The following is a 16,309-nucleotide window of genomic DNA, read 5'->3' as shown; positions in this document are numbered from 1 at the left end:
TGAAAGACCCCAAAGACCTTCTTGCTGTGACCGGCTTCCAACTGCTGTGCAAATTAAAAAAAAGCAGTGAAAGAATAAATAGATAAAAAAAAACAAGATGAAAGCTTTTTTTATAAAACACAACAAATAAAATGTTGTATTGAAGGTTTTAAAGGGCAAGTTCATCCAGAATCTCTTTTTTATGTGCTCAATAATGCATTAATTTTAAAATGTGACATCATCAGCACTTATTCGATGCCGTCACACAAGGAATCTGCTAAAGTGAGTCGTCTGGTGTCACAAACTAGGAGGTCCTTCTGCACATGTTGAGAAGTTCCTGTGTCGGACTCTCGACCTCAGATTGCTGCTAATGGTAAGGATAAGCAACCTGGATTTAAACCGGGGGTTATAGGATTTCAACCAGCAAGTTCACGGCGTGTTTCTGTGCCAACATGACTGCTCCCACAGATCTCCTCCGCCAGCCTCCAACCGGCGGAGAAGGTTGGGGGTCAGCATGTGTGGACAGGGAGACCATCTAGACCTCGTGTCAAAAGCCTTTACTCCATGTCATGCATACGTGCTGTGCACGATCTGCGACTATGTGAGGTTCCAGGGCTGTGGGAGGCAGGGTCAAGTTACAATGGGAGAGGGTGTGTTGGAGAGCGCGGCTTCACTGGGCACCTGTTCAAAATGTGCTCCCCCGTGTAACTTAATCGGATGCTGAGATGCAGAGAGGCAAAGGAGAAGCGTGTGGGACGAGCTTTCTGCATGTTTCAGTGTCTACAGAGATCACGCTGAGGTCAGAGCGGACACCAGAAATTTCATTTATAGGTCTCGAAATGTATTAATACACCAAGGAATTCGGTATTTGTGAGAGTTAATCCTTACATAATATAGATTACCATCCATATGTCCATACGGGGGAGGAAGAGCTTTCTAACTTTTGTTATTTCGGGCACAAGCGTAGAGTTAGTGCAGAAGTATTCAGGTTTAAAAGTAATATTTTAGTTTTACAAACATGCTTATTCAGACTGGAAGCAACATTTAACATCTTGGAGTGACGCAGTCAGATTCCTGATTTAAATCTGTTAGATAATTTGTGAAGCTAATTTCCAAAAATATCAATAGAAAACATGCTAAAAGTCAGTTATGATGCCAGTGAAGTTTTCTGCTGAATGAGGATGATATGAATAGTTTTACATAAAGCTCTGTTTTCTCACATTTTTCTGATATGAAGTATGACCAACTACACTGTGGTGCAATTAAACATAACAGCATTGGCAACGACGACTGCGTACTGGATTTGTCTGTGCCCTTTAAAGGTGTCGTAAATTAGAAACATCATAAAAGTGGTCGTAATGAACGCTGCTCTTTGTGAAGAAGAGTTAAATATTGATATCGTAAAAAAAGAAAAACAGAACAAAATAAATGAGATGTGAGAAACACCATAAAAGTTGAGCACAGCTACTTTGCAGGAACACAGTCCTGAGTACGAATCCTGGACGGGGATTGAAAAAGACTGATTATTAGACTTGTTGACGGAAATATGCTTTGGATTAATAATCTGCTGAAAGCATCTGGTAAAGGCCAGCAGCCTTTTGTTATTTTAAATCTTATGGCATTTTTTGGACGTTCATGCATTCGTGTAAGCTTTGGGTGTTTGGAAAAAGAAGCAATTCCCACAGCAGCACATATTTCCCACCACACTTACCAGTGAGAGAGGCATAGTTCCCCACACATTCATCCTTTGTTTTATACTGAGCCCCTCTGGTGTTTTGCTCCTGTAAAACTCAATGTTAGTTTCATCTGATCAAAGTCAAAGTCTCAGTAAAAGTTTATGAACTGCCCATGATTAAGTTTGTAGTGGTAATGCAGATAAGGCCTTTGCTAAGAAGGGAAAAAGCCTTTAGGTCACATCATATTAAGACTTTTTTTTTGTTTTTTTACACATCTTTAACAGGATCTTAGATGTTTTTGAACGGCAGACGGTGCCGTGGCGACATGTGAGTGGGCTCTCTCAGTTGTTGACGATGAGGACACAAAAATGGGAGTCTTTAAAATAATCTGACCCAGACCATCAGTGGCCATTACTTTGACTGCATTAGCCAAATAAAAGCCTATTGGTTACTTTTGTCGGTGTGTGTGATTGTTAAGAGCGTGGGAAGAGGTGTGTCGGCGGCGGTGGTGTTAAAGGTTGGTGGGAGAGTAGACAGGGTGTCCGGCACCAAACCACCTCCCAAAATAAACCTCCGTCCCTGCGTCTCTGTGTCTGTCCAGCGGCAGACCTGTGGGCTCCCACAGCAGCGTCAGAACCGGCGACGGCAGCAGCAGCGGCAGCAGCAGAGGAGTCTGGGTCCACGGCGGCCCGTCACAGGAACTACATGTCATCGGCTTCATCGCTCCCTAATGGCTCTGCTGCACCAGAGATATGGCAGACAGCGTGCTGCCCCGCCAAGGCGGCAGTTTATTCTGCTCTCACACACGCATGCATGCATACATAAACATTCGGGCCCGCACAAACTCCAGCTGCCCACTCCCAGCCACTTACAGAGCAGCACTGGAGAGACTGGGAGGCCCCGTTATGAAAACAGTCCGGGGTGCTGGAGATAATGTCGGACCAGACCTTTGGAGTCAGGCCAGGCTGCCCTCTTAATCTGATGTCTGTAGGAATCCCTGCACACAATCACTGCCAACAGTCACTGACATTACCCAGCTACCTCATTTATCTCTCTTTCTGCCTCTTCCCAGCTAAAAGGGACTAGCCGGCATTTAAATAAAAGGCACAGGCCTGCAGAAACCACTGGAATATAGAAAACTAACATATAAAGACTGCCTACTTTATTATACCTGCTAATTTGCTAGTTAATGCATATAGCAAATCGGCCTGTGGCAGCAATTCAGGGTATTTTAGGCATCTAAAAGTGATTAACACACTTTTTAGATTCACAGAGAGCATCAGAGGATTTAGGTGACTTTGAACATAGTTGTTTGTGACAGATGTGCTGGTCCGAGTATTTCAGAAGCTGCTGACCTGCTGGGATTTACAAACATTTTTATCGTTTACTGAGAATGATACAAAATAGGGAAAAGAGGGAAATAGCATATTACTGAATGTTGGAGGCATTTAAAATGTTAGAAGGGTAACCGCATTTTAAATAAACACTCATTGCAACCAAGATATGCAGCATAGTGTCTCAGAATGCACAACATGGGAATACCGGAGGCCGATGGGCTACAGCAGCAGAAGACTATACCGACTGACTTTTGTCAGATAAGAACAGTAAAACGTTGCTTTGTCAAGTGAGTCTTAATAAACTACATTTAAAAAGGTACAATGTACAACTCAAACATAAACGTCACCGTTTGATGCGCTGTACCAGTTTATAGCAAAAGCTAATTCGCGTCCGCCATCCCTTGACTGTTGGTGGAGAACGTGTGAACAGGAATCTCAGCATCATTGTTTGTTTCTATTAACTTTATTGAACCTTTGTGCAACTATTCCATATTTTCCTGTACACTAAACGGAAATTTATGCACTATACCAGACCATGGACTGGCCCACTGCAGGACTGAAGCCCAGGTTCAGGTGACCTGAACCTGCAGAGATCCCTGCAGTGGCTCAGGGTCACCACAGAGTGTTACGGCTTTGTGATGTTGATTTGTTTCATATTCTGCTGCAGGAGGAGAATAGAACACGACTGTCCGACTCTCCCTGCAGACACTCAAGATGGCAGGACAGCCAGAGATATGACTTGCACCAATTATGTTGCAGGTCAAAGTACCTCCATTCATACAGAAATTACAGCTTTAACGTTCATTTAGTCTCTTATTGTTCCCTGATGCAACTTCCAGGATTTGTGATGTTTCTCCAACAGTTAATATGTCTAACCGGTAAAATTAAATCGGTCTAATTTGAGGTAGGTAGTTCAATTTTGTTGGTTTAACTGCTTTACTATGAAGTTGGCAATATGTGGACGGATATTTCTGATGGATATCTTCATGTGCAGAACTGGCATTGATTCAAGTGTAAACCCCAATCTGTGTTTGTCAACTAAAGGATGAGGTCGTAGTCTTTGTTTGGGAAGGAAAGTGGAAATTGGGCCATAATACTCACCTGCAACTGTATGTCTTTCTGCAACTCCTGGCTACAAACAAAACAAACAGCATTATTAAATGAGTCCTTGAAATTATGTAAATGACTGAGATGAATTAGTGCAGTTCTGATGACGAAAAGGAGTCTGACTTTGTAAGTACAGGGTCAGACTCTGTACCTAGGTGTACCTAATAAATTTACCTATATGCATGCATGTCTGATCGATGAAAATTTGTGTCTTTGTTGTGTGACTTCAGTTGGCTGCAAAATTTGTAAAGTAAAATTTGCAGGCACGACCAGGTTGGACGTTAAATTTAATTTTCAGTGGTGAGTTCAAATACATCCGGAAACATTGGCTTAATTGGCTTAATTAGGACGGATGTGGAAAAGACACAAAATGGCACCAAATTGGGAATTTCTGCACCTAACAGTGCAACCTTTTATTGCTAATTTATTGATGTTGCCATTTGTCCCAATAGCAGAAATGACACTGCAGCGAAATTGTCACATTTTCATAGTTTCTTCAATAAAACAGCAAAACAGTGGCAAAAAAAAATGAAACAAAATAAAATAAAAATAAGACATCTTGCTACTCAGGAGGAAAAATTATGTTGAAATTTTATGCTAATGTAAACTAGTATCTACTTGGAGATAGGTTGTTGTATGACCTTTCCATACACTAACAAAGTAGATGTAAGAGTGCTGATCTTCTCTCATCAGGAGGCCATTTACCTTCAACTGAACAAACTTCTTACCTTGATAAAGTGAAAGTCAAGGACCTGAAGTTTCCTCGATAACATTTCTCTGCTCTAAACACAGACATCAACGTCCGCTGGACTCTGGCACCGGAGGAGACACATCAAACCTCTCTTGGCTTTGAAACTGAACCCGTCTAACCTTTCACTGAAATCCCATACCTTTTTTTTTTTTTTTTTTTTGCCGGTGCCCACATTATTTATTTTTCTTGCTCTGTCTTTGCCGCTTTGACTCTTGCGCTCGCCACTGGGTCTGAACGGGCTGCTGACTGCACTAGTTGGGTCATTAATCACTCGTCTCCTCGCTGCACTCTGTTCTGAGAAACAGAGTCCCTAATTAATGGAAAGCACTTTGCGACAGAACACACAAGTTTCCTGGAAATTAACCATTAATCTACACTTCCATTATACATGTGCTGTAATAGCATGAGGTGGGTGGGGATGGAAGGGCTCGAATGGTGGAAAAAGCGTGATCACGGGTTCACAAATTTGGAAACTTGTTGCATAAAGACGCGTTCGAGGACTCATTGACACGCAGCTGACTGCTTGATGCTGAGTCAACGCGGCATTTGATTCTGACTGAAAGCATTTGGGATTCTCGTGATAAAGTCTGTCGCATGCGACGGCATGTGATGCAGACTTATTGTTTTGTTTTCACACAGAGCATTAAAATTACTTGCTCATGTTCCATCAGGAAATTATTATCATCGGAAGGATCAGATTTCTCTACTGAACTCATCCAGTGGAGATTATTTGGTAGATTCCTCTTGATTGTATATCCTGTTAGACTTAATGGACATTTTGAAGCTCGACGACAGCCTCCCTTATCAAGTCGATCGTTGGAGACGCTGCTGGAAAACATGTTTGCTTGGCTGTGTGCAGATGGGGCCTCCTGATGAGCTGTGTTGCATGCCACTTCCTGCTATCTTCTCTTGTTTGTCTATTGCCCATATTTGGGTGTGTTGTGAATGAAAACAAACAGCACGGAGAAACGCAAAAAAGCAGCTTGGAAACACAGACAAAGCCAACATTTCAGAAAATACAACATCTAATAACGATGTTTTATAACAATCACAGTTATATAAAGTTATCATCTCTCTGATGGAGCACAGACCCTGGTTTTGCCAACTCAATGAAAGAAACATACACACACACACACGCACACACACCTATTTAACTGCATCACAGTCACGTTTCACGTTCGTACACCATATCCCCGTGTCATGTTTTCCCTTCCTGGGAATGTATCAGAATCATGCACCTTTTAGGGTCCTCATAAACTGGGTCCCAGTTGGGTGAGTGCCAACGTTGTGTGACATGATATTTGTCCATTTGTTTACTTTCACAGCATTGTAGTTTGTTTAGACTTCAATGGGGGGGGAACAGAACTGAAGAAAACGTGGAAGGAAGCGGGTCGAAAACAAAGGAAGAGGAAGGGAACCCGCTGCGATGGAGACTGTCCGTCACTGATCCTGGTTCAGCGGGAGTCATGCAGGCTCTGGCGCCACTCGCACTGAAGCCTGCAGTCATCTACTGACTCACTTTTATTTATTTTTTTGCCCAATGAAACATCAAACAGCTAAAAAGTAAAAAAAAAAAAAAAAAGAAAAGCAAATGATCGGAGGGAGGATTGCTGTGTGGCTTTTGAAACTAAATCATTTCCCGATCAAGAATAAGTTGTATTTTGCATCAAATCAGTGGATGATTTAAAAAGTGAGAAGAGAACAGCAGAAGATGGATGAAGGGATACAAAGATCACTAATATGAGTCAAATAAAGTTCTAGCTCTCTGGTAAGCTGTTGCCTTGCAGCAAGCAATTCCTAAATTCAACGTCAATATGAAGGAGCCCAGCTTTTTAATTCAAATATGTTGAAGCAGGGATGAATCTGAAAGTCACTGGATAGTTCCTGCACTGGCAGATAAAAGGCCCCCATCCTTCAGTCCTTCCAGGACTTGATGCTTTGAAAAATCCTCATTACCATGAGGATGCCACCATCTTATTTTTTTGGCGGCGTTTGTGGCGACGAGCAGTGCTCAGTGTTTTTCAAACGTGTTGTCTGACGGACAAAAAAAGTTGCATTATTGACCCGTCAGGTGAGCTTTTTGCAGCAGTGTGTCACTTTCCCATGCAGATGTCTGATGAAGAACCATGGCAACAGCTGCTGTATGTGGTCTCTTCAAGTGGTTGTACGCGTTTAAGTGGCAATTACAATGTTTAGCGTTTGTGTAGGCTGGCTCCATTTCTTAATGATGAATTTAGCAAAAATTTCTGTGATGTCCTGTGAGTTGAGAACCATTTTGTTCCCTACTCCTGACTGATACTTTTCTGTAGTCCTTTTCTTGTTAGATGCTGGGAGTGTTTTGTTTTTCTTTGCCCTCATGTTGTAACTGTGGCAGGAATGTTGATGAAACAGGGACCTTCCAGACACATCTAATCATCTTGCACTCAGGAGATCTCTGCTTTACATCATTTAGCTGGATCTCTGTTTTAATTTGGTCAGTCACTTTAAATCGGATCAATATTTATGTAAACACTTACTATATGCTGCAGACTTTGAATTCATTAGTTGTGTTTCCATCTAACATAAAATTTCACAAACTGAACTCACAAAAATACATTTGCTTAACGGAAACATGCTAACTTTGAAAAAACGTTTTTTCGACAAAATTTTGATAGATGAATGAGATGTTTTCCATCTGTATTGAAATAGAAAATTGCAATTGTAACACTTTTTTCGCATCACCCGAGTCATGTGATCAACGGCCGGATGCTACTACTGGTAAAAACTACGAAGGAGACAACAAGAAGTAGCCGGAGGATGATAGTTATTTTTTTGTTTTTGGACAATGCGAGGCTGGCTCCACCAGGGCTCTCACAGCATCGCACAGTTCATAAAAAGTTCTGTCATTTGAAGGTATTGCTTACATCTGTCGCTGCCAGAGGCGGTCCTATCGACCAGAGCGCCTACATCAGAATCCGCCATTGGTCGCTGCCATTATTTGTAATGACTTACAGCGTGAAGAAGCTTATTCAGTTGTGATTTTAATGTCATTTCCTGTTTAGTGGAATTTTGTTTTTTTGACAACAGCCAAATATCCACAAAGTCTTTTGGACATTTGTATTGGTTACTGAGCTATTAACATCCACTTGTAAGGCAAAGTTTTCACTATTTATGTAAAAAGAAATTCCAATTCTATTGGCCACAATTTTATTTATATTATAGTAGAAAGTGTGTGTTGAAGTTAACCCCGACTCTGCTAACTGTAGTTCATTTTAAGCTGCTTTTACCTCCATGAAAAATGGCTCAAAGAAACCAAACTGGTTAATAACAAACTTGGCGAATTTCATCAAAGGGTGTAATCTATTCATTTTTAGCTCACCATGAAACATAAAAGATGCACTAAACTCGATTTTCACCTTTACGGCCTTTTGGGATTGCTTCACCTCATATTCGCCTCGCTCGGACAGTAGCAGACATTTTAACCAGCAGCAGTTAAACGGGAATAGATCGTTTTCAACAAGGTGTTTACACGCCAACTTTAAGTTCATCATTATGCACGCCGCAGTTCCATATTTACAGATGAATTTATGTTTTCGAAAGGCTAAAGGCGGCGCCTGGTGTTGAGGTGTGATTTGATTCATTGAATTCATCTATATTTAACTGTGGCATGCATGTTGAGACTTCAGATGCGTCGTTTTGTGGTTTTATTGATCTGCGTTCAGTTTTGCGGTGGTGACAAGCAGCAGCAGGTGACAGCCTGGCAGTGGGACGAAGTGAGACGTTTAGCAGAGGTGACAATCCCCTAATCCCTAAGAGGGTGGAGCATTTGCCACCAAGACTTAAGTTTAAAATGTCTCCATCACTTCACAGGACATTACGCTGACTTCAGTAAATTCCCTCCAGACATAACTGTGGCCATAAAAGTGACCTGCCTCTCTCTAAACAAAGTGTTCACCTTAAAACTTAAGAGGCTCGTTCTGTTTTTTTGTTGTTTTTCCTCAGGCTGCCACAGAGTGGCTGCAAACAGATGCATGTCCTCTAAACAAGAGTTAAACAAGCAGGCACACACACACGCACACACTCACCCACCCACCCACACTCAGGAGTCAAATGCTGCAGGAATTCTTGACAGCTTCCTTTTAAGGCTCCAGCCGGAGCTGTGAACGCTGGCCGGCCGGTGTCATCTTTGAGCCGGATGATGGCGATTCTAGAAATAGTGAGGAGAAGTGGATCACCATCTGCCGGATTTTGGTCTTTTAAAGGGGTTTCTTTGAATCGAAGAAACCGGTTTGTGCACGAGCGCCACTTCGCTGCGACCCAAACGGCGCGCAGTGTGTGGGTCGGTTTAGACAAAACAAGGCCCAAAAAACAGAGTCCAGATGATGGACCTTAGAAGGACGACACCCACGGCTCTGCCAAACACTCTCCGAGACGCTCCGGTTCTGTTTACGCAGCGCGGGCCAAACATTCAAGGGGACGCTCTCGGCGTTGCATGTAATTGCTTATGATTCTCCCTCTGGACTTCAAAGACTGGGAGTGTTGGGGGTTCAAAGGTCAAAGGCTCGACTGTCGCCCAAATGCCCTCCAATTTCCTGTTTTGTCTGACTCAGCAAAGTCCAAGGGGATCCGCAAAGGGAATATTTGCCTTTTGTTGGACCCAGACAAAGAGATCTATTTCAATTGTCCTAAGTGTCTTCTTTTAATCTCAGCCCAGATGATTCTCAACGTGCCAGCATTCGTTTTCACTTTTAAAGCCAAACCTAAAGCTCTGTCGTTGGGGTTTGTTTTCTCCCCAAGCTTCGCACACTAAGCAGGGAAAAAGGAATGCAACTCCAACTCCCTCATTTCATGTTGTCGGGATGAACTGGGTTTTATCGCCACTGTAAACAAAGACCTCGCCCTTGCACTCTTAAGCTGGAAGCAACACAGAGATTCCTCCGTGAAGCGCATTATTGTAAGAAATACTTCGGAGCACAGTTGACATAAACAGCAACATTGCTGCACATGCTTTTCCCGAACACGGAGAGCATATGCGGGGGTTTTGTGTGTTTGGGAACGTGTGCAGGAGGGGGGAAGACGGGTTACATGCAAGTCAGTGGCCTCAGGTCTAAATTACACTGCAGCATGGTCCATCTCAAAGCCCACATCTGGGATTGGCCCTGACAACTGGATGCAGAGCTGCTCTAATTTTGGTTACTTTGTTTATAACCCTATAATAGAGACAGTATAGGACCGCAAGGCTGGGACGAAGGAGGGAAAAGACGCAGGAAAACAAGGAGAAGGCATTTTGGGAGCTCTTCGGGGAATATGGGCGTAAATGTATAGAGTTAGCAGAAAGGGGATCTGCTTAGATTTCTGCACTGGATAAAAGCAAAGGTTTTCGTTTTGTCCTCGCACCGTGCCAGAGACTCGGCACTAAAAAACACATCAGGTTTTAGCTTGTTGAGCAAATTTGCAGTTTTATTGGGAGTAGACCGGAGCTTTACCGGCCCACTGGCTCTCTTTGGAGCTGCGGCTTAATCACTCAATTCACTTTGTCAACAGTGGATACACAGAGCAACTCGGAGGAACCTACTAGGCAGCGTTTTGCCTCGAGGATAAGGCTAAAGCCACTGGGCGAAAACGGAAGCCGCACTGAGAGGTTTGACATATCTTCAGTATTTAGGGATTAGGCTGTCATCTGCGCATTTATCTGTCAGTCCCAGCGACTAATCCTAAATGGGCGAGCAGTTTCAAGAGCCGCTGAGAATTGACTTATGAGTGTTTTGAAGTGTTGCAGCTACTGCCATTAAATGTGACGCTCCAATTAATAATCATTTCTGACAGCGTTTGTCTGCACGCCGCGTGGAAAACCCACTAAAGCTTGTCTGCTCATTCAGGAGGCCGCGGCACTTCAAGCTTAATGGCAAGTGGGAGATTATTGCTGATTCGACTATTGACGAACAATCAGCAGAAGATTTTTTTTTTTTGAGGAGAATAAATCAAATCGCGTCACGCTGCACTGAAAACCAAAAATCTCTCCGACCCAACAGAGCCATGGAGACGCAGCTGAGAACAATCAGAGGAGAGTCTCAGGCAATCTGAAAGCATTTCCCCGGGCCTCGCACTTCAACAAAACCAAATTTATGAATCATAATTGATGTTTATTAATAGCTACAACTGAAACCAGATATCTGCGCAAACTGTACAAACATAACCCTTTTTTTGTTTTTGTTTTCTGGCTTTCCAACGTTAAACCAGACAAAGACTTTCCTGCTCGGGTTGGGTTACATTGCCGACATTACCTCCTAAATGTCTAAATAATGACAGAATTTTTTTAAACAGAATGTTTAACTTCCTTCAGATTCATAAGTTTACATACCATTCATTAGTGGTTGTACAGAATCGCTTTGTAAGCTGCATGATTTCTTCTTCTTGTGTTCATTTCCTGGAATTTTGGCCCATTTTCCCTGAAAGAACTGGTGCAACTGGGTCAGGTTTGTGGGTTCACTTTCAGCTCTGCCTGAAGGGTTTATTTATTTATTTATTTTTTCCATCAGACTGAGATCTGAAACATTAATTTTGTTGTCTTTCAGTAACTTAACATCCAACTTGGCAGTATGTTTTGGGTGATTGTCAGTTTTGAAGACCCGACTGTGGCTAAGCTTCCTGTTCCCAGCTGATATCTTGATATGTTGCTTCAGTATCTCAGGATTTTCTTCATGCACCAACCCTTCCTTTAGCAAAATAACCCCACGACATGACGCTGCCAGCCTTTCGTCACACCACAGGATTTGTCTCCAGAAATTACCACATTTGTCCCCACTATCAAAAGTGGAATCTGGCTTCCTTTGGAGTAACTGCTTCTTCCTCTCTGAATGGTTTTTCAGCCCCTGTTGGTACAACCAACATCTTCGCATGATCTTACTGCTTTGCTTCGATGTTGATCATCACAGTTCACACGATAGACCTCTGGAAATTGTAATCCAGGATAAAACCCGACCGAAGGAGCTCCACAGTCCTCTCTCCGACATCGTGGCTGGTTTGTTTTTATTTCTCCATGACGTCACACAGAGAAGCAGTGCGTATGAGGTGTGGTCCCATTTCAAATCAAATGTTGTGAATTAGCCATCAGAGTATATTTCATGGTCAGTGGTGACTGAGTCAGACATGAACTCCACTGAATACCTTCATGTTCTACAGGGTCAAATGTTACGCCGTCTGTCCATTAACATGACAACAAACGCAGCAGCTAATCTGCAACAGGACGGCGCAAAGATTCGCCGTTTAAACGTAACGCAGACTGAAATCCTGCAGCGAGACATTCAGGGAACTTTGAAAAAAACGAAAAGTTTGAAAACCTCAGTGACTCACTGTGAAGAAAAGTGGAGCAAAATCTCCTCCACAAGGATGCCGAAAACTGACTGCATCTGGTTATGCGGTAAAAGCAGTTATTTTCTTCTGTTTGTACTTCATTTTTGTTTAACAAAGAACATGACAGTGGAAATTATTTGTGCACTTTTCTGGCTGCATTTAAAGAACTTAAGGAGATTCAGAAAAAACCTAGAATTAAAAAAAGGTGCACTTTTGCTTTACCTTTTGTTATTATTGTGCATTATATTTGAACTCTTCAAAGAGGAGATTATCATACAATAGAGGGAAAGTCTATTTTATTGACCCACACTGAGGTGGCTGGTTGGGCGTGTTGCTCCTGCCTCAGAAAGTTTGACCATAGCCTCTTCAAAGAACTGGATGTACTGATCACCAAAAAGTTTTGTAGATTTGGTTTCTAAGCAACAACTTAATATGAAATAGGAAATACAAGAATAATAGTTCCTTTAGTTTATCTAAAAGAAAAGGTATCCTTTATATGGACCGAACAATATATTACACACCGGAATGAAAACACTTTTGTTGTGTTTATTCATGAATAGTGTATGAAATATCTAAACTCATGTTGGAGAACTCTTTAACTAAAAATGTTTTTAACCTTTTTAGAAAAAAAGTCACTGCAGTTTTAATTCATCATTGCGTTTTGCAGCTCTTCTGTCATTAAAAAACTCACAAACGCACACGGAGAATTTTTATTGCAAAGTTGTTCCCATTCTCTTATTAAGGCTTTCGAGTTTGATTTTGTGACAACAATACATAGATTGTTACAGAGGACTTAAAAACAAGGAAAACTAAAATTAAAATTAAAGACATAACATTACAAAAGTTTGTTTTGGACAGTGGTGTGGAATAAAAAAAAAAAAAGAGAGATCAGCAGGGGGTGGCGGCATGAAACCATTCTGCAAGAGCTAAACTCGTAAATCTTGTCATGAAGACGAATGCGATTTGGACGGAGGCATCATCTAAATAGGGAACATTTCATTTCATAATTTAGGGAGAAAATTTGATTACAGGAGAAAGCGGAAAGAAAACAAACACGGAAAACAAGATTCCACTGTATCAGATTTCAACTGGATTTAACGTAATAACAAAAAAATTTCTTCCTGCATAACTTACGAGTTCCCCGCTTTCTGTATATTAGATTGTGTTGTGTATAAAAATACTGCTCAGTCCGCTCCGAAGCATCAGAACCGCTTCACCTGTCTGCGCTCTTGCCTCCTCTGCTTTTTCTCATTCACCTCCTCCGGCGCCGAGGGGTTTTCCGCCATAAACCAGGGGCCCAAAAAGTTCACCCAAAGCAGGTGAAGAGCCCGAGCTGGGGCCTGAAACACACACACACACACACAAAGATGTTATCAGGGAAGAAAGCATCAGAAATAGTAAGAATTTTCTTGACACCTTCTGGAAAATGTTCTCACCAGCAGCCAAAGGTACCAGAAATAAGCAGAGAGGGTGCTAAGCACTTGAACGATGGCAGTGAGCAAGATTACATCTTTTAGGTGCCTAAAACCAAAAAAAGAAAACAGCAGAAATTATCATCTCGCAAACACTAACACTGTAATTTATCTACTACATTAAATAAAAACTGACTCTGCCATTCCCTGCTCCATGTTTAGGTCTATTCCTCCATCCAGCAGACTCCCGTCGTCACCAAACGCGGGCTTGGCCATGGCCGACATGGAGCGGTAGCTCCCAACGTACACGGCGAGCGCGAACAGCAGCAGCAGCTTCGGGAAGCGTGTGTGTGTGTGTGTATGTGACAAGTTCAGGCCCAAGAAAAACGACAAGATGTGCTCTGACAGTTTAGGAGAAGCTTGAATTGACTCACCCAGGTCCAAAAGGTGGAGGAACTGTAGAAAACTAAAAAATTCACAGCGGCATATATTGCCTGCAGGAGAAATCTGATTAGTTGTGGGGAAACTTGCCAAAAACGGAGCAATGTTTTTTGTTCTCGTTAAGCAGTGAGTGATAGTTTTCTATTAAAGACCTCTGATAGGGCAGAATGTCTGATTGTCGCCATGATTCGTCCAATCAAATGCGAGGAACTTCATTTGTGACCAATCAGTGTCCTAAAATAATTATGGAACATTTTTGCTTCAAAACCAACTTTTCCACTTAAAGGTATTCAAAAGTAAGAAACTTAGTCACGTGTTGAACTGAAAATTATCTTCTATTGTTTAGATTAGTGCAACAGGTGTTTTATATACTGAATGGGGGAAAAAAACTTATAGAAAACTCTGCAACAGACTTAACAGGAATCAGCTTAATTGATCAAAATTAAAACTTTTTTTTTTTCTCTTTAATTTCTTTTTAGTATTTTTGTGATCTGGTAAAACCTTACATATCACATTGAACCTGAAGGTCTCCCAAACAGAGGGTTTTGGACCCATTTATCTAATTTAGACACTCGGATAACAGCACCAGGGGATACCACCAATATTTTTTCATAGCAATCTTATGGCTTCTGCTGTTTTTTTTAATAAGATGCCAGAATGTGATTGGAGTCTTCTCTGGCTGCAAGGAGGACACACTAACATTGAACTGCTTCTACCCTACCTGTTGCTGTGCACTGCCGCTCAGCGGGCGGAGAGAAGCTTTCTAGTTTCTACCCTTTTCTCCTCATTCGGAAATATTTCCTGGCGCAAAAAAAAAAGAACACCAACAGAGAACTAAAGGAGCTTTAACCATCTCGCTTCTTCAAACTTCTCAACATCAGCTAGTTTTTCATACCTTCACCTTCCCAAAACTGATTTTATTGAGTTATTTATTTTTTTGCCTAACTTATGTTTTGGCTTGTAAGAAAGAGCATGAAAGGAGTCTTAAATCGACCTGAACTTTGATTGTGACACTAATAATCTACCTGTTCTTTTTCACAATTGCAAAACAATGCCAAGTTTAAAAATTACATCAATTAATAGGATATTTTTTGCAGAAAGACCAAGATGAATGTGTGTGTGTGTGTCTCACGTTGGCTCCCAGGATGACTCTGGTGTAGAACTTGAGCGTTGCCTCGTTCTCCTCATAGATCTGCTTCTTTCCTTTTGTTCCAACTTTACCTTTGGGCTTCATGAGAAAACACAGAAAGCTCGGTGAGCAATAAGGAACAGCTCCCAATCTGAACAAAACAAGTCAATCCACCTTAAACAACAAATGCAAAATAATCACTTTAATCACAGACTTCCTGCTTTCTGAAGGAAACGCTTATCAAAATACAGACAGCAGTATTAGCTGTTTTCTCCTCCGATTTCTCTTTCAGCATTGGTTGCTGAAAGAGAAATAGAGTTGCAGCCAATGAAAAGTATTTCCTTACATTTAAATTAGTTGTCAATTAAATCATGTTCTTCACAGCCTGATGGCAACTTCTGCAATTTCACATTTTGTCACTTTAAAACACAAACTTCAATTTATTTTACTTAATGTTATGTGACAGACTAACAGAGTAGTGCACCATGGTTAGGCAGAATGAAAATTATACACAATCTTTCTTTTTTGCAAATAGAAATCTGAAAAGTGAGTGTGCAATTCATTTATATTTCAGTCACATTCAAAGCTCTCCTGGTCAGTAAAAAAACCTTTGTGTAATCCTAAGTGATGGAACAACTAGTGGAGAAAATAGTCAAAATAATCCCAGCAATGCTGTCGTTTTTGGGGGGGTTAAAACATCATTAATTGAAGTAAATTAAAATTAATAACATGATAAGAAATTTCTCATGATTAATGATAAGATATTCAGGGAGTCTGAACACAAATATATATATTTTTTATTCCTATAAAAATCTGTAAGCATCCTTTACCCAATCATGTAAAAATCCCAATTAAGAAAATTTTGAGATGTTTACAAAGCAACATTTGAAAAATACTTTCAGAAGATACCGTACTTCCTTCTCTTTTGAACTCCGGATAACCTGGACGGTTTTATAAGGTGTGGGGAATCGATACGTGGATCTCAGGCTGTAACAAAGTGTCAGGGAATAACATTTACATCTGCATCTTTGATATCATTTTTGCTTTTGTCTGGATGCAAAACTGGTTCGTGTTTACATTTGGATGCCTTTTTAAAGGTCTAAATATACCATAAGTGGGTTGCCTGTAATATATATATATATATA

At 41.3% G+C, this 16,309-nt stretch overlaps 1 protein-coding gene across 1 annotated transcript; it reads right to left on the bottom strand.

The window, feature by feature from the left end:
* Nucleotides 1–12,877: 12,877 nt before the first annotated feature.
* On the bottom strand, nucleotides 12,878–15,691 carry tmem208 (transmembrane protein 208). Its single transcript, XM_007563959.2, has 5 exons — nucleotides 15,168–15,691; nucleotides 14,029–14,088; nucleotides 13,791–13,927; nucleotides 13,619–13,703; nucleotides 12,878–13,522 (listed from the first exon to the last, which is right to left on the bottom strand). Exons 1-5 carry the CDS (start codon nucleotides 15,267–15,269, stop codon nucleotides 13,385–13,387), a joined length of 522 nt encoding a protein of 173 aa, XP_007564021.1. The 5' UTR covers nucleotides 15,270–15,691; the 3' UTR covers nucleotides 12,878–13,384.
* Between the last annotated feature and the right edge of the window lie 618 nt (nucleotides 15,692–16,309).

This window comes from Poecilia formosa, unplaced genomic scaffold, assembly GCF_000485575.1.
Source record: "Poecilia formosa unplaced genomic scaffold, Poecilia_formosa-5.1.2 Scaffold153, whole genome shotgun sequence".
NCBI classification, from domain to species: domain Eukaryota; kingdom Metazoa; phylum Chordata; class Actinopteri; order Cyprinodontiformes; family Poeciliidae; genus Poecilia; species Poecilia formosa.
The sequence above is the reverse complement of the archived record's forward strand: the minus strand, read 5'-3'. Positions and strand labels throughout refer to the sequence as shown.